Raw genomic sequence first — 22,849 nt, forward strand, 5'->3', positions numbered from 1 at the left:
TCATTTTCAATTAATAACAAAAACAATAAGAACAAATACATAGAGAAGTCGTTTATTTATTTGTCAAATGTATTTTTAAAACGCAGTCAATAAATAGGTTCATGGAGCCGAAGATTATCCTGGTTTCTATAGTGTGAAATGGACTATAGCATTTTTTTTACTATCCTTTGGAAAGGACGCTAGTCTATCGAAAAGTATTCTCCGCCAGATATTGCACACATATCTAAAGACATGCCAATAATATTTAAACTTTTAAAAATTATGTCTTCAAGAGGGGGTCGCAATAACGATGGAACAAATGTCTCCTATGTAAAAGACTCGTCTCAAAGCCAGTGAGTGGTATTATTTGACATTATGTCTTTGGTTGCTATGACCTCTTCTTCTTCTTCTTCTTCTTCTTCTTCTTCTTCTTCTTCTTCTTCTTCTTCTTCTTCTTCCTCTTTTTTTCTTTTTTTTTTTTTGTTTAGACTGATATTTTTTCAGATGATTTTTGTTTCCGTGTATTTTCTTTCACTTTTGCAGATTTCTATCTGTTGAAATTTTTGCGCTTTTTTGAACCAACGATGAACACCTAAACTAAACGGAAAATAAAATTCTACCATAATAAACATTGGTTCTTAGAAACAGCATTTTTTAATGTGTGATGACACACATTCTTTCAATTTTACAACCCCAAATATCAACAAATGTTAAATTACTGATAAAGTCCACGGTATTTTAAAATGAAAATATTTCAAATCAAGTAAGGGTATTAATCAATTAAGCTAAAAGTAAAACAATGTCACTGCAAATATTTTTCAAAAATGCAGTGAAAAACATTCGCTGTCTTTGTTTTACATACAAGCAACGTGTAAAACCAACGTATACTATTGAAAAAAAGAATATACAATTGGGAGGCTATCCTAAACTTTACAAGAATTCAAATCATGTCCGTGGCAAGGTAAAGGCGAAATACGCTGAAGCCGTACAGTCATTTCAATCAATTTCACGGCGTTCAAAATATTCATTAACTTTCAGTTTCTCCATTATTGGAGCTTACGTTTTCATCTCACAATTTAAAGAGTTAATTTCGACAGAATGGGACACCGTTGGCGACTTTTTCATGAGTTCTGTCAAAGCCATAACCCCAAACCTCTCTCGCCACAATTTCATAGCCGATGTTGTTGATAAAACAGGACCAGCGGTTACTTTTCTAGAAATAAAAGGGTTACACCCGGACAGCGGTCGTCGGATCACCGAGTCCAATGGTTCTGGCTTCCTTGTGAGACCCAATGGGTTAATACTGACCAACGCCCATGTCGTGGCAAATAAATACAAGTCCAAGGTCATGGTCAAGCTACACAATGGTGACGTTTACGAGGGCAAAGTCACGGCAGTCGACCCTATTCACGATCTGGCAACAATTAAAATTGAACCCAAGGATAATTTGCCTTTTATACCATTGGAGAGATCTTCAAATATTCGACCAGGAGAATTCGTGATTGCAATGGGAAGTCCTCTTTCTTTAAGCAACACCGTTACAAGTGGTATTGTAAGCAGTTGTCTTCGAGGAAGCAAAGAACTCGGCTTTGACAACAAGAACATGCAATACATTCAAACTGACGCAGTTATAACTTATGGAAATTCCGGCGGACCACTTGTCAATTTGGACGGGAAAGCTATAGGTATCAACAACCTGAAAGTCACGAGCGGAATTTCATTCGCCATTCCAGCAGATTATGCTTTCGAGTTCCTTGAAGCAGCAGATAGAATCACTGAAAAGGAGCAAAAGTTTAGCAAGCCTTTGTATATTTCCGGTGGTAAAGGCTCCCAAAATAAAAGACGATTTATGGGAATTAAAATGCTGAATATGACTCCTTTACTCATCAACGAGCATAAGGAAAAAGTGAAAGACTTCCCTCCGGTGGACAGAGGAGTGTATGTCCAGGAGGTGATCGTCGGATCGCCAGCCTACGACGGCGGACTTCATGCGGGTGATATTATCGTGGAAGTCAACGGCAGCGAAATCAGTTCCACCTCAGACATTTACACGTGTGTAGAGCAAGGACCACGTCTTCAAATCACAGCCATTCGAGGCAACTACACGCAAAAAATTGAAGTCGTTACAGAAGAACTGTTCTTTTAGTGGTTGGATGGCGTGATTCAACATAAAGTAAATAATATAGACAGGATTTTTTGTTGAATACTTGATGACATCATCAATAATATAGAAAGGATTTTTTGTTGAATACTTGATGACATCATCAATAATATAGACAGGATTTTTTGTTGAATACTTGATGACATCATCAATAATATAGACAGGATTTTTTGTTGAATACTTGATGACATCATCAATAATATAGACAGGATTTGTTGTTAAATACTTGATGACATCATCAATAATATAGACAGGATTTTTTGTTGAATACTTGATGACATCATCTTCATGCCAATCCATTGTCTCAGTCAACGTATGCGTCAAATTAAATTATTGTCATCGTGCTGTGATGATCTTTCTTTGTGTTTAGAGACAAATCCTCTCAGATGAACAGTCATGCGATTTGCTTTTAAGTGAAAATTTCAAACGGACTTGACTATAGGATTGAGTTGACCCTGGTGAAAAAATTGTCGGTGGATTAAAAACCATATTGTACTTTGATAGCCAGTAATATTATTACATATGTGCATTGTGATATTCAGCTAAAATGTTCTCTCTCTCTCTCTCTCTCTCTCTCTCTCTCTCTCTCTCTCTCTCTCTCTCTCTCTCTCTCTCTCTCTCTCTCTCTTTCTTTCTTTCTTTCTTTCTCTCTCTCTCTCTTTCTATCTATCTCTCTCTCTCTCTCTTTCTCTCTCACTCACTCTTATAATATATAAACCCTCTTCACTCGATCTATCTATTTATCTACATTCTTGTGTTCAGAAGCCGTGTGTCGTATCCTGTAGACCACAAAGCCGCACAGACGTGTACACAAGACCTGGCTTATTACAGACTACTTCTACAGAGTGTGATTCCAAATTGTGAGTCTTGTGGGGAAGCGTCATGGGCCGTGTCCTATCTTAAGTCAGAAAATACTGCATTAAATTGAATGAAAACTTGGAGTTAGTCAAAAAGGCAAATTAACAATGTGGACATTTCGGATTTCACCTTTCTCTCTTTCGAGCGATGAATTAGAGACGATGACAACAGTTGTTTGGGATAAATAATTAAACAGAAAAGTGAGACAGGAAATGAACTCTAGGAGATATGAATTCATGTCAAAAATATTATCGTTCGTTCACAACGCTGGTTGCAAAAAAAAACAAAAAAAAAAACAACCTAAAACGCTCATAATATCATTATGGGATGTTGATTGAGTTGAAGTTTTGATGCCATCGCTTAGAACTTTCTACGAGGTTCAAGAAATGACATTTGCCTTATTTTTATTTTTTTTAAAGCTCAGAATGAATATGGCATTAGGTACTTTTAATAGTGTGACGCACGCATGCAATGTTGTAGACCTGACTGCTTTTAAAAATCATGTCTATTTCATGCTTCGTTTATATTTTCTTAAATGACCATGTCGAGTTAAATGTCAATTACCATGGCAGACAACAATAAATGATTAATAAGTGATTAAATTTGAATATTATGTTATGTCTGAATTGTCTTTATCTAGCTACCATTTTGTTGATTTACAATGATCAATTTATTTCCTGAATTGTTACTGTTATGCACCAAAGGCAGTGCATACAAGAACTGAGAGGGAAGACACTCATTAGTGGCCAGTCAAAGAGATAGTTTATGGCAAGCTATATAAATCACATATCACAGACTTAGTAATGTTTAACATGGAAGTATAAAAATATACATAAACAGAATATACGTTATGTATGAACGTCATTTCACAAAAATATATGTATTCTTAAAACATATTCATTTGTGACATTATTTAGTGGTAATTAAATGTAATTCAGTGCATTATTCATGGAAATACAAAATTGGTAATACAAATGCAAAGGGCAATAACTCAATAAAAATAAAACACCGTTAACAGCTCCTATAAACGAGCACTCCTCTAGAACTACCAGTCCATAGAACTTAAGTTGTCCTGGTTTATGTACTGTGTCATGTACAATAACAATTCCAAGATATCCTCTAATTAAAACGCTGGTCTATCCCAGAGTATTTTTCAACAGATCTTAAATAAAACATAGTTTCCCAATCTCAGCTTGATGGGCAGTATCAGAAAAATAAACCCAGCGTCAGGGATCTCGATATTTTCTCTTTGTAAAATGTGAATCGACTTGGATCTATTTTTATTTGCAAAAATGTGAGACAGATGAAGGGGCAGAGATTGAAATAGATTCTGCCTAAATCTTGTGTTAACACAAGATCAAATCCCCCCCCCCCCCCCCAAAAAAAAAAAAACCACTGTACAACTTCTCATTCAATTTTTAAAAAAGACTCAATCACATTGGGTGAAGAATGTGTGAGTAGAATGCAATGGTAATGGTATACAGAAAATTTCCTGAAATTTTTAAAACTCACGACTTGGTGGGGGTACTGTCAGAAAAAAAAAACCCCACTGTCAGTGTCAGTGAACCAAATAACACAAAAAAAAAAACCCAAAACAAGAAGTAAAAAAAAAAAATAATAAAAACAACTCAGATTCGTTGTAGATCTATATGTAGTTTTAAAATGATTTTTTAAAAATGTTAATCTTTCCTTTGTTTTGTCATCTCGGTTTTAAGGAACACTCATTGATTTTTAGCCACAATGGTAACAATTTTAATTTTGGCTAAAGTGATTTTATTGTAAGTAAAAATAAAGCAACACTACGAATTATCTTCAAGTGTTAATTATTAAGCTTAATTAATTCTAATCTGGTTACCAAATAGGATAACCGCGAGATATATCTAAGTCCCAGGTTTGAGAGTTTCTGCCAAGATGTGGGTCATCGAAATCGATCGATATTTGAAGGACCAGATTTCTGGCCAAATTTCTAAATGCGTGTCTTTCCAGATTAAGGCAGTTTACTGATTAAATATGACATAACATTATCCCTCCATACTGGAAGTCAAGCAATACTATTAAACCAAACTCCCAGCATCATCATTAAAGCATCACACAACAGGATTAATAGTCTGATGTCAAGTCCGCCCAGCAACGAGCAGCTTGGTTGCAAGCAAAGAAAATCTGTACTTTTTATTCATCATGCTGGCTAGAACTTTTTCACATGTCATGTGATCAGAATGTATAAAAGTCAAAACATGATCAGGCTTATGTTTTTCACCTCTGGATACACTTTTATGCTCGTCGGAGAAGTATTTCAGAAGGGCGTCCGCCCATGTTTCGATAGTTTAGAACCAGTTACTAAGTTACTATGCGTCATTATGAGGGAAGTGACGTCACGACTGTTGAAACCTATTACAGTACAGAGTTAAAGCTTGCTTTTCTGAGGTCGATCGAATCGACTGATTCTAAATAGACTGAGGTCATATTCCGGTTGCTTGCCCAGTGCCAGATCGGCTAGGATGTTACCCACAGCTGGTGCATGCTTGAATCCATGACCTGATTGATAAACAGAAATTATAAAAATGTAATTAATGAGACTTTATATATATGAGTGTTGGTGGATACTTGTAGGTACGAGGGTGCTCGATAATGTTGGTTAGAGCATATAAAAATAATAAATAAAGTCACTCACGTTTTTTTTTTTTTTTGTTGCGAAAACAATTGTTTCTATGTCCTATATACACAGACAGAAAGAAAGAGAGAGAGAAAGAGAGAGAGAAAGAGAGAGAGAGAGAGAGAGAGAGAGAGAGAGAGAGAGAGAATAGTTGGATAAATAGATGGATGGATGGATGGGTGGATTGATAGATAGACAATAATATAAATAGATGCGTAGATAGATAAATAGATAGTTATAGATACATAGATAGAAATATACATAATTGGATGATAAATGTATGGATTGACAAATAGATGGGTAGATGGATTCATAGATAGAAATAGGTACTGCAGATACATAAATGGATTGATAGATGGATACTAGGAGTCATTTTAAAGGTTTTACAGTTTTGAACAGTTATTTATTTGTGCGGCTATGTGGTCTTGTGGTATGACACTCGCTTTCGGATCGGAAGGTCGTGGGTTCGAGCCTCGCGCTCGGCGCATAGTTGAGTCCTTGGAAAAGGCTCTTTACTCACATTCTCTCACCGTACTCAGATGTAAAATGAGTACCTGGTCGTTAACAGCGTTGTCTTTGTCCGAAAAATTGTAATATCGCCTAACAGGCGTCATGTCCCGTCCTACATGTTAAATGTTGCTGTTGACCAGGGACCCCTTGTAAAGCGCTTTGAACACATTTAGTGAATATTGCGCTATATAAAGCTCAATTTTTAAAATCTATTTTTTAATTTACCCGAGAAGCCTGCTCCAATGGCGATGTTTTTCCATTTTGGATGCCGGTCCAGTATAAAATTATCATCTGGCGTCACCTGTAAATTAAATTAAGAGTTTCAGCTTTTAATTTCTTTACGCCCCCCCCCCCCCTCCCCACTACTCTTAGCTCATCTTCATCTTCAGCTTCACCTTCATCTTTATCTTCTTTCTCCTCCACTCCTCCTCCTCCTCCTCCTCCTCCTCCTCATCATCATCATCATCATCATCATCACCATTATCATCTTCTTCTTCTTCCTCCTCCTCACTCCTCGTCCTCCTCATCTTCCTCCTCCTCACCATCTTCTTCTTCTTCTTCTTCTTCTTCTTCTTCTTCTTCTTCTTCTTCTTCTTCTTCTTCGGTACTCATTTTACACCTGAGTGCGGGGAGAGAATGTGAGTAAAGAGCCTTCTCCAAGGACTCAGCTATGCGCCGAGTGCGAGGCTCGAACCCTGGACCTTCCGATCCGAAAGCGAGTGTCATACCACTAGACCACATTCTTACCGTATACATGCACGATTCTACAATGCTGGGCTCCGGGATCAATCCAGGAAAGTGTTTTCTGACATGGACTTTTAGCAAACTGATCGTCCACTGGCTGTCTGTGGCATCTCTCTTCTCGGGGTCTACTTCGGGTCCACCGTGGAGACAAAGCTTCGGGTGAATGAAACATCATCATTATATTATATTATAATATGACTATAATACTAACAAAAGAGTGAAAATGGAGACGCTTCGTATGGGAACAAAACAGACAATGGACGTTTCGGGTACAAACCCTTCGTCAGCACAACAATACACAAATAAACGTGGAAAACAAATAAAATATAATGTAAATAAACTTTTGTCGTCTGTACTCAATGGTGGTTGGAGTCTCCAACCAGTATTTTACGATCACCGGCTTCAGGCAGCCCTACCGTTTTCTAATATGACTATAACTAACACACCTACTACATATTATATGATACAAAGTAATGAACAAACATGAGCATTACAGCTCATGATCGTTTCTAATTTTTGGTCCAAATATTTGCGCTTCAAAATTGAGCTTTTATATAGCGCAATATCCACTGAACGTGTTCAAAGTCAAAGCGTTTTACAAGGGGTCCCTGACCTCCAGCAACACTTAACACTTAGGACGGGACATGACGCACGTTAGGCGGTATAACGATTTTTCAGGACAGAGACAACGCTGTTAACGGCCATGTACTCATTTTACACCTGAGTATGGTAAGGTGACTAATGGTGTGTGACTCCCCCTTTTTTGAGTCACCTGGTCCTCCAGGTTGGAGGTTGTTGAAGGGTTAACACCCCTTTCCTAAAACTCAAACCGTTACAGAAACGCAGATGGACAGATCAAATCCTTTTTTTTTTTTTTTTTTGGTTTGAGCGATCGAAGAGTTTTTGCAATGACAGAATTTATGAAGAAGCTGAGAAGTGATAAGACATGGAACGAGATTAAAAAAAAAAAAGTTAGCTCGGGGTAGAGAAGGATGGAAACTGTTTGTCTGTGGCCTACACCCTGACCCAGGGTGAAAAAGGCAATGATGATGACGGTAAGCAAATGTGAGTAAAGAGCCATTTCCAAGGACTCAACTATGCGCCGAGCGAGGCTCGAACCCAGGACCTTCCGATCCGAAAGCGAATGTCATACCATAAGACCACAGACCGCACAAATAATGTGGACTACACTGCAGTAAGCGGAAAATACCTTTTTTATAATTTGACCTGAGAACGTTTACTTTATAGATCGTTCGATATAAATGGGGGGGGGGGGGAATAATTTAATAATATAATCAACGAAATATAAATTTTAAAGCCAAAATGCCCAAAAATCAGGCCAAAATTTAAAACGTTCAGGTAAAAATTTAAGATATTTTGTCTGAGTACCAGAGTGCAAATATTATAATAATCTGATTTTTATCAATGAATAAAAGAAATAATGTGTAGAAATTTAATTTTGCAGGTACACGACAATAAATAAGATAACACTGTGAAAATACGATTAACTACAATGATGTAATTAAAATTTTAATTTGAAAATAATTCATACTTTGTAGAGTCCAGGGTATTCCTCGCTAGGCAGACCATACGAATGGAAAGGTTGACATACGCTTTTTTTCATATCTTCAGAGAAGCACATGTTGTTTCTGGAAGAATAGGCTCCAGGTATCTTCTCTGACCAGTAACACACATTTATCTTCATAGGCTGGGGGAGAAAACGATTGAAATATTCAAGCCCAACTGTAGATAGAACGAAGATGACGTCACTCAGTTCTTTGTTATTGTTCTTTGCCACCCCCGTTTATGAGTACTTCTCACTAAACTGTTTGAACCAGACTATAAATATTCACGGTGACACATAGTTTTGTGTGTTGGTCCGTTATACTTCCCGATGGCAATGATATGAGCTTCTTAGCCAAGCGCATACTATCTAAAGATAGTATGCGCTTGACTACGATGCTCACAACATTGCCATCCGAAAGTATAACGGACCAACACACAAAACTATGTGTAATCTTGGTCGTTTATAGTCTGGTTAATGCAGTTTAGTGAGAAGTACTCACAAACATGGGTGGCAAAAAACAATAACAAAGACCGGAGTGATGTAATCTTCATTCTATCTATAGATAGAATGCGCTTGGCCAAGGAGTTCACAACATTGCCATCCGGAAGTATAACGAACCAACACACAAACTCGGTGTAACCATGAACTTTTATAGTCTGGTTAATACAGTTTAGTGAGAACAACTCACAAACGCGGATGGCAAAAACAATAACAAAGGCCTGAGTGACGTCATCTGCATACTATCTATAGATAGTTCAAAGTTGACGTCACCCAGGTCTTTGCTATTGTTTTTTTCTTTTTTTTTTTTTTTTTGCCATCCGCGTTTATGAGTAATTCTCACTAAACTGTATTAACCAGACTATAAACGTTCATGGTTACACACAGTTTTGTGTGTTGGTCCGTTATACTTCCGGATGGTAATGTTATGAGCTTCTTAGCCAAGCACATACTATCTATAAATATGTTAACGATGGCTACGATGTGACTTCGTCGTGGGGTACCGTGGCTCAACGGTACGGTCTTTCCTTCCTACCTGAAAGGTGCCGAGTTCGATCACCCGCCGTTGCGCTGTGTGGCCTTGAGCAAGCCACCTCACCTTAGCTCAATTTGCGGTGCTGCGTTGCGGCTGACGCCTGGGTTATTCCAGTATTCCCTTGGAATAGACCCTAGAGACAAATTTGTCTATGGGACGGATAAAGGGAATTTCATTTATATTCTATTTAAGTGTGCCAGGTTTTATGATCGATTCTTAAAAGGACAATGTTGTCAAAATTGCTGTTTTAACCAATCAAAAGTTTGGCACCAAAGTGCGCTATGTTGCAGTAAACCTGAGCATGGTGAGAGAATGTGAGTAAAGAGCCTTTTCCAAGGACTCAACCATGCGCCGAGTGAGGCTCAAACCCAGGACCTTCCGATCCGAAAGTGAGTGTCATACCACAAGACCACATAGCCGCTAGGGATAAGGGTTGCCTTTGGCATCGCACCCTTTATAAATCGCCTTGAGCTAGTAGATCGATCCCGAGTGCAGTTCCTATTTTTTTCTAACACCCCCCCCCCCCAACCAACTTCCCTTCTTATCCACCTAGCAATGTTTGGGTAGCTGGGTCTGTTTGACCTGGCGGAAAGTACTTTGGTACAGACTACCGTCTTATCCAAAGTGTAGCAAGCAATTGCAACAGTCCGTTTCAAGGGGGAAAAATGTCAGTATTTAGTAGAAATATCCACGTCTAGATCTTACTACGTACCATAAGTGGAAGCTCCAAATCTAGATTCTTCAGTATTTTGCCAGTCCAAGCACCACAACATAGAATGAGTGACCGGCCTGTGTACGTTTGCTTGGTGGTGACAATACTGACTGTCTCTCCAGGAAGAATCTTCTCCACTTTTTCAGCATCCTTGAGAACTCCTCCATTTTTTATGTATAATTTCTGTGTCAAAATCATGTTAACCAGTTAATTAAAAAAATAAAATAAATAAAATAAAATTCCCTTTATTCATCCCCAAGGGGAAATTTGTCTTTAGGGTCTATTCCAAGGGAAGACTGGAATAACCCAGGCGTCAGCCGCAGCGCAGCGCCGCAAAGTGAGCTAGGGCAAGGTGATTGCTCAAGGCCACACAACGCGGCAGCGGGTGATCGAACTCGGTACCTTTTGGGTACGAAGCAAAGACCGTACCACTGAGCCACGCTGCCCCTGTGCAGTTAAGTGCTGAACTGAAAAAAAAAACAAGTATTTAAAAATCTGGCCCAAAAAAATCCTCCTTCAAATATCGATATATTTGAATGACTCTCATCTTGGAAAAAAAAAAAACAACAACCCAGGTTGAGAGATTTTGCCAAGATGAGGGCCATTTAAATCGATCGATATTTGAAGGACGAGTTTTTTTGGCCAAATTTTTAAATACGTGTCTTTCGACGTTTACATAATATATGCAGGTGTGACATCCCAACTCCCAACCCATTTATGGGCCTAGTTTAACATTGTTGTAATGGACAATATTTGGCGTCATTTTTAAAAGATTTCCGTTACAACAATGAGCCCATAAGGAACTGGGTTATCAGACCTGCAAAGAAGTGTACGTCGGTGTCTTTCCAGAACACGGCCCTCAACTTGTTAATGTAAAATGGCATCAACAATTTAAAAGATAATGAGTAAAAATTAAAACAACAGCTTCAAAATAGAACAACATACTTTACATGGAATGTATCGGGCTCAATACCCTTCTTTCACCCAATAGAAAGAACCAATTAACAAGGTAACACTTCCGTTCAATCCAGATAAATTGTCTTGATTTTAACGAGAAGAATCCTGTTGCAACAGATCAAGAACCAATGATGTTACCAGTTATCCGTTCCCTAAAAGTTAAAATTACCCCAGTGAGCCATTTAAAATGTATCAAAAATAAAAGGAGTTGATATAGCTCTTAAAGCGAAACAATACGCAAATATATGACGTTTCGGCCCTTGGACTTCGTCGGGAGACCGGCAAAACACGTAGAAATACGTGTGGCCATGGGGTCTAGTGGTATGAAACTCGCCCTCGGATCGGAAGCTCCAGGGTTCGAATCCCGCTCTGAGCGGCGCATAGTTTAGTCTTTGGGAAAGGACATAGTTAAAGGAAATAGTTAGTTGTAAAATGGGTAAAATGTGTAACTGGCCGTGAACAGTGATGTCAAGCGGGATGCGGGGATCTCTCGGAATTGCACACACTCAATGTTAGAGGACACGGAAAGTCGAAAACTGAAGACGGTTGTTTTTCAGGGTTTTTGTTTTGTTTTTGTTATTTGTTTTTTGGTTGTTTTTTTTTTTTTTGGGGGGGGGGGTGGGGTTGGGGTGATTTGTATGTTTAATTTTGTTTTGTATTGTTGTTTTTTTTTTTTTTTTGTTGGGGTTTCTCTTTTAGAGGTGGGGGTTGTTTTGCCTTTGCTAGGCATATTTCCAATTTATTAACATTTCCAGAATGGGCCTCATTCAAATCGGAATGCAACAAAGAATTGTAGGACGGTTGTATATTCAATGAAAAAAAAATACAAAAAAAATGGAGCATGGAATTATAATCAAAATCACTATTTTCATATTCAACAAAACTTTTGAAAGAAACTTGATATTTCCAGAACAAAGAAAAGTCTTGATTCGTTGATCTCTTTCTTTAGACATTGTCTTAGTTACGCGCTAAACAATGAAAGGTCTTTCCTGTTTAAACCAGAAGGTCTTTATATATATATATATATATATATATATATATATATATATATATATATATATATATATATATATATATATAACAATATTTTTAAAAACGTTTCCAAACCTGAAGCAGCTGAAGACATTTATCGGCATACAAAATCCCTCCTTGGAGATCGTGCACCGCTCCAATATCATCGTCAAATCTCAGATAGGGAAAACGTTCCCGAAACTTCTCAGGGGTGAGAGCTTCATACGGTGCGTTGTTCATTTTCATGGAATTCATGTAATTTTGAAGGTTTTTATCCGAGAGGTTTCCAATACTCATGAATCCAGTATTTCTGGGGATAAGATTTTTAAAAGTTGGAAAAAGAGTAAAAATCTGCTATTTTTGTATGCTAAAAACTCAATACAGTACAACACATACATTAACCCTCTCCTTATCACCTATTGGAAATCGTCACATTTGTTACGATGCAACCGTCACTTTTCTCATCCAGATTTCATTTCTATTTGCTCTAGCTATAAAAACTTGACATTCTGTAATAGAGTTTTTATTGTCGAACAATATGATGTATAGAATGTGCTTGTTGTTTTTCTGTGTAAGTTAGAAATGTCTGTTTTTGTGTTGGATGGGTGTGAAGTTTTGGGGGAAAATCCTGAAAATGGCTGGTAAGAAGAGAGTTAATACAATTTATAGATAGTCAATTGTTACGAAACGTGTTTATTTGTATTTTACATGAAATTTTGAAGCGAGATATTTTCAATTTGAGGTATATAAATGTTATCATTTTTCGAATTAAAATATACACCAATGGTATGGAATGTAAAGAATATGAAAATCTGTAATATTATTTTGTCGTCAATCAATACTATAATATGACAACATAGAAACATTCATTACAATGTGGAAAAAAAATAATGGTTACAAATATAACTAATCAAACTATAGTTACATTATAGTAGATTAAATATAATTTCCTACCCCTGTAGTAATCATTATTACATATTATATACATGGTATAGTTACATTATAGTTATGGACACGAACAAATAACAAACCGCTCACAATATTAGTAATTCAGAAAAGTGAGTGGAGCAGGCACTTATGTTGGTAACAACAAGATATGAAGTGAATAGAAAAGTGCCAGAAGACAATAGAGAATAAAAAATTTTTCGCGGCGGTGGTGGGGTTTGAACCTGCGACCTTATTGGTACGACAACTCCGCCTGGCAGGTGAGAGTGTGGCTCTACCGTGTGAGCTATCCACGAACACCAAAATATTCGTTTCAAACTCAAAGTCATTACTAGATCCCTCTCTCACCCACTTCTTGAGACCGCCGATTCGTTCGTACACCACCATCGCGAATAATTTTGACCAGCAGTTAAGCTTAATAGCCAATATTCTCAACACAAACATATAACATAGAAACGATTAAGACATTGAGTATGCTCCGGTGTATGGGGTGAATTTTTAATTCAGAAAAGTGAGTGGAGCAGGCACTTCGCAGGTTCAAACCCCACCACCGCCGCGAAAAATTTTTTATTCTCTATTGTCTTCTGGCACTTTTCTATTCACTTCATATCTTGTTGTTACCAACATAAGTGCCTGCTCCACTCACTTTTCTGAATTAAAAATTCACCCCATACACCGGAGCATACTCAATGTCTTAATCGTTTCTATGTTTATGTTTGTGTTGAGAATATTGGCTATTAAGCTTAACTGCTGGTCAAAATTATTCGCGATGGTGGTGTACGAACGAATCGGCGGTCTCAAGAAGTGGGTGAGAGAGGGATCTAGTAATGACTTTGAGTTTGAAACGAATATTTTGGTGTTCGTGGATAGCTCACACGGTAGAGCCACACTCTCACCTGCCAGGCGGAGTTGTCGTACCAATAAGGTCGCAGGTTCAAACCCCACCACCGCCGCGAAAAAATTTTTTATTCTCTATTGTCTTCTGGCACTTTTCTATTCACTTCATATCTTGTTGTTACCAACATAAGTGCCTGCTCCACTCACTTTTCTGAATTAAAAATTCACCCCATACACCGGAGCATACTCAATGTCTTAATCGTTTCTATGTTATATGTTTGTGTTGAGAATATTGGCTATTAAGCTTAACTGCTGGTCAAAATTATTCGCGATGGTGGTGTACGAACGAATCGGCGGTCTCAAGAAGTGGGTGAGAGAGGGATCTAGTAATGACTTTGAGTTTGAAACGAATATTTTGGTGTTCGTGGATAGCTCACACGGTAGAGCCACACTCTCACCTGCCAGGCGGAGTTGTCGTACCAATAAGGTCGCAGGTTCAAACCCCACCACCGCCGCGAAAAATTTTTTATAAAAAATTTTTTATTCTCTATTGTCTTCTGGCACTTTTCTATTCACTTCATATCTTGTTGTTACCAACATAAGTGCCTGCTCCACTCACTTTTCTGAATTAAAAATTCACCCCATACACCGGAGCATACTCAATGTCTTAATCGTTTCTATGTTATATGTTTGTGTTGAGAATATTGGCTATTAAGCTTAACTGCTGGTCAAAATTATTCGCGATGGTGGTGTACGAACGAATCGGCGGTCTCAAGAAGTGGGTGAGAGAGGGATCTAGTAATGACTTTGAGTTTGAAACGAATATTTTGGTGTTCGTGGATAGCTCACACGGTAGAGCCACACTCTCACCTGCCAGGCGGAGTTGTCGTACCAATAAGGTCGCAGGTTCAAACCCCACCACCGCCGCGAAAAATTTTTTATTCTCTATTGTCTTCTGGCACTTTTCTATTCACTTCATACAATATTAGTAAACATCATAGACTAATAGATGTTAAGCACCTATTATTGTGGTGCATGTTCAGCTAAATACTTTATCTAATATATATTTCAATGAAAGTCAGATTATGACAAATTTAGTAATTAGTTTATAATAGGAGAAAGAAGGCGATTGAGCCTTTAATGTTGGTGTTTGTGATCTTTTAAAACAAATTGAATACCACCATATTTTTTTATCTGACTCATGTAAAGTTGCTTTCGTTGATTTCTACAAAGGTGCCCCCGAGCGCCTTACATATCCCCCCCCCCCCCCTAATAAAGATAAAATGATAACGATGATGATTTTAATGATGATGATGATGATGATGATGATGATGATGATGATGATGATGACGATGATGACGATGATGATGATGAAAATAATAATGATGATGATGATGATGATGATGGTGATGATGATAATGATGATGATAATGATGATGATGATGATGATGATGAGGATGATGATGATGATGATGATGATGATGGTTATGATGATGATGATGATGATGATGATGATGATGATGATGATGATGATGATGATGATGATGATGATGATGATGATGATGAAAATAATAATGATGATGATGATGATGATGATGATGATGATGGTGATGATGATGATAATGATGATGATGATGACGACGACGACAACGAAGACGACGATACCGACTTGTAAATATTGACTCCGGTTTCTTTTTCTATCCTCTTCCATTCCTCCATGGAGTAATTCATCATTTCTGTGTAGATTTGTTGAGGATAAGCCTTGCGTATGATACGAGATGCTCCGTGAGAACTGCCTCGACCGTGAGGTAAGGGAAACTATCGGAATATAAGATTAATGTCAATAATTATATAGGGCATTTCCATGAAATCACTATGTTTTTACGCTTCATAATACTTTGGGGCGGGGGGGGGGGGGGGCAAAGTGGCAGAGTGGTTAAGGCATTGCACTGTGATCCGGAAGGTTTCGGGTTCGAGCCCTGCTTCAGGCACTTTAGTTTGTTTTTTCCTTGAGCAAGATTATTAACCCCTTTTTTACTCACTTGGACAACATGGGTGATTCCTGTTGACATCAGACATCTTGTTTGATGAATTATCTATAATATTCCTTCGTGGAATGCCTAGGCGACGATATCTTACGATTTCGTGGCGTAAGGGCATAAAGAAAGAATACTTTATCAAGTTCCGTTTGATACAGTACAAGCTGCCTATAAGGCGATCTTTTTGTAGTGGTTCCCTTACAAAATCTGTTGTCACTGCACGTGGCCAAAAAAGTGACCAATTTACATCTGATTCGAATGCGGTAACGTTTGTGAAGTGTCTTACCCACGGACACAATAGGGAATGAGATTAGCGGAAGAGTAGCGTCCCTTGATTGGACGTCACCGGCGGAAAAGTTATTAGAGAGAGAACGTCATGTTGGTTGTGCGCATGCGTCTCTCGTCCTCGCTTCCGATGAGACACTTCACCGAAAGCGAGGACGAGAGAGACGCAAAACCATGCGCAAAACCATTTTGACGTTCTCTCTGTAAAGGTGACGTCCAATCAAGGGACGCTACTCTTCCGCTAATCTCATTCCCTATACCTGGGCTTGGGTTTACAATGTACTGTCATAGACATTTGTTTGGCCTATTTGAGCTGTCGCCCTTTCTGTAGTGAGAAGAGAAAACACGTCACCTCCACTGTTGTTTTAAGGAATCCATTAACAATGTGTCATTTGAAAAATAGGTCAACAAAATATTTTATTTTACTCGAGAGAAGACATGTTAATTGTAAGTCTCTCTTTAATATCACCTTTCATCATTGTAATCATAATAGACATTATCAGCCATTTACACCGTTATCATTATTTCACTAGCATTGTCATCATTATTTTCATCGTTTTCATCATCATTATCATCACCATTATGATCATTATCATCATCATCATCTTCATCGTCATCATTGACATCATTATCATCCTCATCATCATTATCATCCTCATCATCATGATAATAATCATCATCATCGTATCCGTTGTCATCAGTACCATCACCATACCTGTTCGAGCAAGAGGACTCGAACGCCTCGTTTGCTGAGCTGATAGGCAGTACCACATCCCTCGACTCCAGCCCCCACAACGATGACATCGTATATAGTCTCCGCCATCTAGGAAGAAATATACAAATATTTTATTGATGGAATGAATATGACGTCACTCAGTCCTTTGTTGTTGTTGTTGTTTTTTTTTTTTTTGTTTTTTTTTGTTTTGTTTTTTTGTTTTTTTTTGCCATCCATATTTATGAGTAATTCTCACTTAACTGTATTAACCAGACTCTAAACGTTCAAGATTACACATCGTTTTGTGTGTTGAATCGAACACTTCCGGATGGCAATGTTGTGAGTTTCTTAGCCAAGCGCACACTATCTATATAATTGCAGTTTCAGGGGTTTACAAAAGAGTTGCTTCTGTAACAGGACCATAGGAATCCCTCCTGTCTTTCGTCCAAAAAAAAAGAAAATTGTTTCGGTTTGGTATTTATTGCTTCTCGCCAAGAGACATTGATAAAAACCATTATGCAGGGGAACCTGGAGTGAGGCAGAAGGAAAGGACGACTAACAAAATGCTGGAAGCACAATGTAAAGGAAAGGCCAGAAATGTCAGGCAGTCCCACAGACCAGCGATCACATCGTCCTCCACTGTTCAGTCACTAAACTTGAAGGAGGCTACGAAACCGTCCTCAGGGCGGAGGAAGATTTGAGAAGCTTGGTTGACGAAATAAATTCGGAGGTGTAGCAATACGCTACTACTAAGGAAAGACCAAGGATGGACAGCGCAACACTAAGAGGAAAGTAGAAGACAGATCCCTCTATGACCACCTCTGTCACGAGAATGCGGTGAGGTGAGGTGAAGTGAGTTTGAATTCAATATGACGTATCATACCTATAGAGGTGCGCCTAAAAAAAAAACGACCTCTCAAAAAAAAAACAACGAACTGATTTTCTCAACTGCGGCAACTGTGATATTTTGAAAGAGGACATTTTCCGTATGAATAAAGCAATTCTAAATTAACGGAAAGTCTTCGAATGGGCATGATCTATATTACATTTCCACGTTCTAGAGGTCATTGGTCACATTGCAAAATGTGCTCAAAGTGACCCACATAGTGAAAAGTATTCACAGCTTTTGAAATATCTAAGATGACGATTGGTCCTTTTGTTCAGCTTGACACACGGGTGTGTTTACAATTTTCATAAACAAAGCAGCGTTTTTACATTTGTTAAGAAATATCCAATCGTTGAAGATCAACAAATCATGTGGTTGATGACTCTATTAGATGAAAACCTGAATATCGATCACTCCCATTCTTTTTTTTAATCAAGTTGTCCTTCAGGGCGCGTCGCTATATTGAAATTTTAAGATTAGGCCTTAGAAAGTCATTATATTATGGATACAATATCTCGGAAGCCCGAGTCTATCCCGTATAATAACAAAGGACTAAAAGGACAGCTCGAACCCCTTTGATGGGGCGTTAGTCTGTCCCAAGCTGTTTTCCGCTAGAAATAACAAACCAAACTACCCAATCAAGAATTCTGGGTAAACAATTCCATTGTTGCAACGGAAATACTCTCAAGCCAACACAGAAACTGACTACATTACAACAATCTAATAATTCCCCTCCTTTATCAGACTTAGAAATACGCGCATTTAGATTGATTAAAGCAAATTGATTTAGATAGAGACGGGATCAATATTTTATCCAATCTCTTTGAAGGAAAACTGAACAATAAATTTGAAAAAAAAATAAAGCACTGCTTAATTTCTTACCACTTATTGGTGGAACGGGGTAAAGTCATCAGTTCGACCCATCAAGACAATCATGACCAACAAACAAATTATGTGAAACCTTTCAACTCTATAGAGATAGTTCGAAGATGACGTCATTCAGGTCTTTGTTATTGTTTTTTGCCATCCACGTTTATGAGTAATACTCACTGAACTGTATTAACCCCACTATAAACGTTCATGGATACACACAGTTTTGTGTGTTGGTCCGTTATAATTCCGGATGGCAATGTTATGAGCTTCTTAGCCAAACGCAAACTATCTATAGATAGAATGCGCTTGGCCAAGGAGTTCACAACATTGCCATCCGGAAGTATAACGGACCAACACACAAACTCTGTGTAACCATGAACTTTTATAGTCTTGTTAATACAGTTTAGTGAGAACAACTCACAAACGCGGATGGCAAAAACAATAACAAAGGCCTGAGTGACGTCATCTGCATACTATCTATATTGAGATAAGTAAATGATAACAAGAGGCCTATCTGACAGCCTAAAACAATAACAAAGACCTGCATGACCCCCACTTCATTCTATCTATGGATAGTATGCGCTTGGCTAAAAAGCTCATAACATTGCCATCCGGAAGTATAACGGACACACAAAACTGTGTGTAACCATGAAATGTTATAGTCTGTTTAATAGATAGAATGCGCTTGGCCAAGGAGTTCACAACATTGCCATCCGGAAGTATAAAGGACCAACACACAAATACGGTGTAACCATGAACGTTTATAGTCAGGTTAATACAGTTTAGTGAGAACAACTCACAAACGCGGATGGCAAAAACAATAACAAAGACCCGAGTGACGTCAACTTCATTCTATCTATAGATAGTTCGAAGATGACGTCACTCAGACCTTTGTTATTGTTTTTGCCATCCGCGTTTATGAGTAATTCTCACTAAACCGTATTAACCTGACTATAAATGTTCATCTTTACACACAGTTTTGTGTGTTGGTTCGTTATACTTCCGGATGGCAATGTTATGAGTTTCTTAGCCAAGCGCATACTATCTATATATTGAGATAAGTAAATGATAACAAGACACCTCTGTGACAGCCTAAAACAATAACAAAGACCTGGGTGACGCCCACTTCATTCTATCTATAGATAGTATGCGCTTGGCTAAGAAGCTCATAACATTGCCATCCGGAAGTATAACGGACCAACACACAAAACTGTGTGTATCCATGAACGTTTATAGTCTGGTTAACACAGTTTAGTGATGGCTAAAAACAATAGATAGAATGCGCTTGGCCAAGGAGTTCACAACATTGCCATCCGGAAGTATAACGGACCGACACACAAACTCTGTGTAACCATGAACTTTTATAGTCTGGTTAATACAGTTTAGTGAGAATAACTCACAAACGCGGATGGCAAAAACAATAACAAAGGCCTGAGTGACGTCATCTGCATAATATCTATAACAAAGACCTGAGTGACTTCAACTTCGAAATATCTATAGATAGTATGCAGATGACGTCACTCAGGCCTTTGTTATTGTTTTTGCCATCCGTGTTTGTGAGTTGTTCTCACTAAACTGTATTAACCAGACTATAAAAGCTCATGGTTACACAGAGTTTGTGTGTTGGTCCGTGATACTTCCGGATGGCAATGTTGTGAACTCCTTGGCCAAGCGCATTCTATCTATAGATAGTATGCAGATGACGTCACTCAGGCCTTTGTTATTGTTTTTGCCATCCGCGTTTGTGAGTTGTTCTCACTAAACTGTATCAACCAGACTATAAAAGTTCATGGTTACACAGAGTTTGTGTGTTGGTCCGTTATACTTCCGGATGGCAATGTTGTGAACTCCTTGGCCAAGCGCATTCTATCTATAGAGTGAATGAAGTGGGCGTCACCCAGGTCTTTGTTATAGTGTTAGGCTGTCGCAGAGATGTCTTGTTATCATTTACTTATCTCAATATATAGATAGTATGCAGATGACGTCACTCAGGCCTTTGTTATTGTTTTTGCCATCCGCGTTTGTGAGTTGTTCTCACTAAACTGTATTAACCTGACTATAAACGTTCATGGTTACACAGAGTTTGTGTGTTGGTCCGTTATACTTCCGGATGGCAATGTTGTGAACTCATTGGCCAAGCGCATTCTATCTATAGATAGAACGAAGTTGACGTCACTCGGGTCTCTGTTATTGTTTTTTGCCATCCACGTTTGTGAGTAACTCTCACTAAACTGTATTAACCAGACTATAACATTTCATGGTTACACAGAGTTTTGTGTGTTGGTCCGTTGTACTTACGGATGGCAATGTTGTGAGCTTCTTAGTCTAGCGCACACTATCTATAGAGAGTTCGAAGATGACGTCATCAGGCCTTTGTTATTGTTTTTGCCATCCGCGGTTGTGAGTTGTTCTCACTAAATTGTATTAACCAGACTATAAAAGTTCATGGTTACACAGAATTGGTGTGTTGGTCCGTTATACTTCCGGATGGCAATGTTGTTAACTCCTTGGCCAAGCGCATTCTATCTATAGATAGCTCATAACATTACCATCCGGAAGTATAACCCAAGAAATAGGAGAGCTAACGTTAGCTCTCCTATTTCTAGGGTATAACGGACCAACACACAAAAATGTGTGTATCCATGAACGTTTATAGTCTGGTTAACACAGTTTAGTGAGAATCACTCCCAAACGCGGATGGCAAAAAACAATAACAAAGACCCGAGTGACGTCAACTTCGAACTATCTATAGAGTGAATGAAGTGGGCGTCACCCAGGTCTTTGTTAAAGTTTTAGGCTGTCACAGAGATGTCTTGTTATCATTTACTTATCTCAATATATAGATAGTATGCAGATGACGTCACTCAGGCCTTTGTTATTGTTTTTGCCATCCGCGTTTGTGAGTTGTTCTCACTAAACTGTATTAACCAGACTATAAAAGTTCATGGTTACACAGAGTTTGTGTGTTGGTCCGTTATACTTCCGGATGGCAATGTTGTGAACTTCTTATCCAAGTGCATACTATCTATAGATCATGCCCATTCCAGCACACTGACAGTGTGTTTTATCTTACCTCAGTATAATCCAATATTGAAAAGCACCAGACCGAGGTGAAGTTGTGTTGTAAAAACGCTTGCTATATTATGTCAATGTATTTGATGTCCAGGCCGAAGTATTGCTATATCTATAAATACTATATCTAAGATCGCGTGACTTAATTTTCAATTTCAAAATGAATGTCGTTGAAAAATAATATGAACCATAAGAATGGATATCCACATTGTCACTGATGTATTTGACTATCGATTTTATATATCACAATGGCTGGTAACTTCTTTTTTTTTTCTCGAACTAATCCAAGCATAACGAATACATTATAAAGAATTGAAAAAAGAGACACCAGCTGTTAGTTGGCATGTGTTGTGTGTGCTGGGGGTTTGTCTGACCTTCATGCTCGCAACGTAGGAATAGAATTATCAATGGCTTTGGTGTGTTTGTTTGAGTGTGCTCGAAATGTGCTGAATAGAAACTGCAACAACACGATAAATGATGTGTAAATGTTATCTTGATGTGACACAAGGTTATATCATGAGTTAGGTATCAACTCTCTGCAAAATATTTAGAACATGATAGAACTTCATATATTGATTATATATATATATATATATATATATATATATATATATATATATATTGTGTGTGTGTGTGTGTGTGTGTGTGTATAAATTAATAATATTAAATTTAGCATTTATAAAGGGCAATATCCACCAAACGTGCTCAAAGTACTCTACAAGGGACCCGAGCCAATAACAACGAGACGCCTGTTAGGGGATATTGCATTTAATTCCGAGAGAAAACGTTGTTAAAGGCCAGGTACTTTTTTTATTTTTTTAAATTGAGCTTTACATAGAGCAATATCCACTAAATGTGCTCAAATCGCTTTACAAGGTGTCCCTGGTCAACAGCAACATTTAACATGTAGGACGGGACATGACGCCTGTTAGGCGATATTACAATTTTTCGGACACAGACAACGCTATTAACGGCCAGGTATTCATTTTACACTTGAGTACGGTGAGAGAAT

The 22,849-nt window shown here is 38.1% G+C and overlaps 1 protein-coding gene and 1 pseudogene across 2 annotated transcripts; one reads left to right on the plus strand and one right to left on the minus strand.

Moving 5' to 3' along the window:
• Nucleotides 1-36: 36 nt before the first annotated feature.
• Nucleotides 37-22,272, minus strand: LOC144967725 (peroxisomal sarcosine oxidase-like). Its single transcript, XM_078905297.1, has 9 exons — nucleotides 21,839-22,272; nucleotides 17,007-17,114; nucleotides 15,637-15,785; nucleotides 12,282-12,495; nucleotides 10,218-10,400; nucleotides 8,458-8,613; nucleotides 6,909-7,058; nucleotides 6,387-6,462; nucleotides 37-5,533 (listed from the first exon to the last, which is right to left on the minus strand). Exons 2-9 carry the CDS (start codon nucleotides 17,112-17,114, stop codon nucleotides 5,403-5,405), a joined length of 1,167 nt encoding a protein of 388 aa, XP_078761423.1. The 5' UTR covers nucleotides 21,839-22,272; the 3' UTR covers nucleotides 37-5,402.
• On the plus strand, nucleotides 779-4,220 carry LOC144967723 (serine protease HTRA2, mitochondrial pseudogene; annotated as a pseudogene). The gene has a single exon (XR_013644458.1). The product of XR_013644458.1 is annotated as a serine protease HTRA2, mitochondrial pseudogene (transcript).
• Nucleotides 22,273-22,849: the final 577 nt, after the last annotated feature.

Source organism: Berghia stephanieae, chromosome 3, assembly GCF_034508935.2.
Source record: "Berghia stephanieae isolate SIO BIC M18660-M18661 chromosome 3, UCSD_Bste_1.3, whole genome shotgun sequence".
NCBI classification, from domain to species: domain Eukaryota; kingdom Metazoa; phylum Mollusca; class Gastropoda; order Nudibranchia; family Aeolidiidae; genus Berghia; species Berghia stephanieae.

Bases quoted from the DNA above. Each gene is read 5' to 3' on its own strand.
- LOC144967725 (XM_078905297.1), bottom strand. From the start codon at position 17,114: ATGGCGGAGACTATATACGATGTCATCGTTGTGGGGGCTGGAGTCGAG. The intron at 15,786-17,006 runs GTATGGTGATGG...ATATTCCGATAG, and splicing joins GAGTCCTCTTGCTCGAACAG to TTTCCCTTACCTCACGGTCG. The intron at 6,463-6,908 runs GTAAGAATGTGG...TTTAATTTACAG, and splicing joins TAGAATCGTGCATGTATACG to GTGACGCCAGATGATAATTT.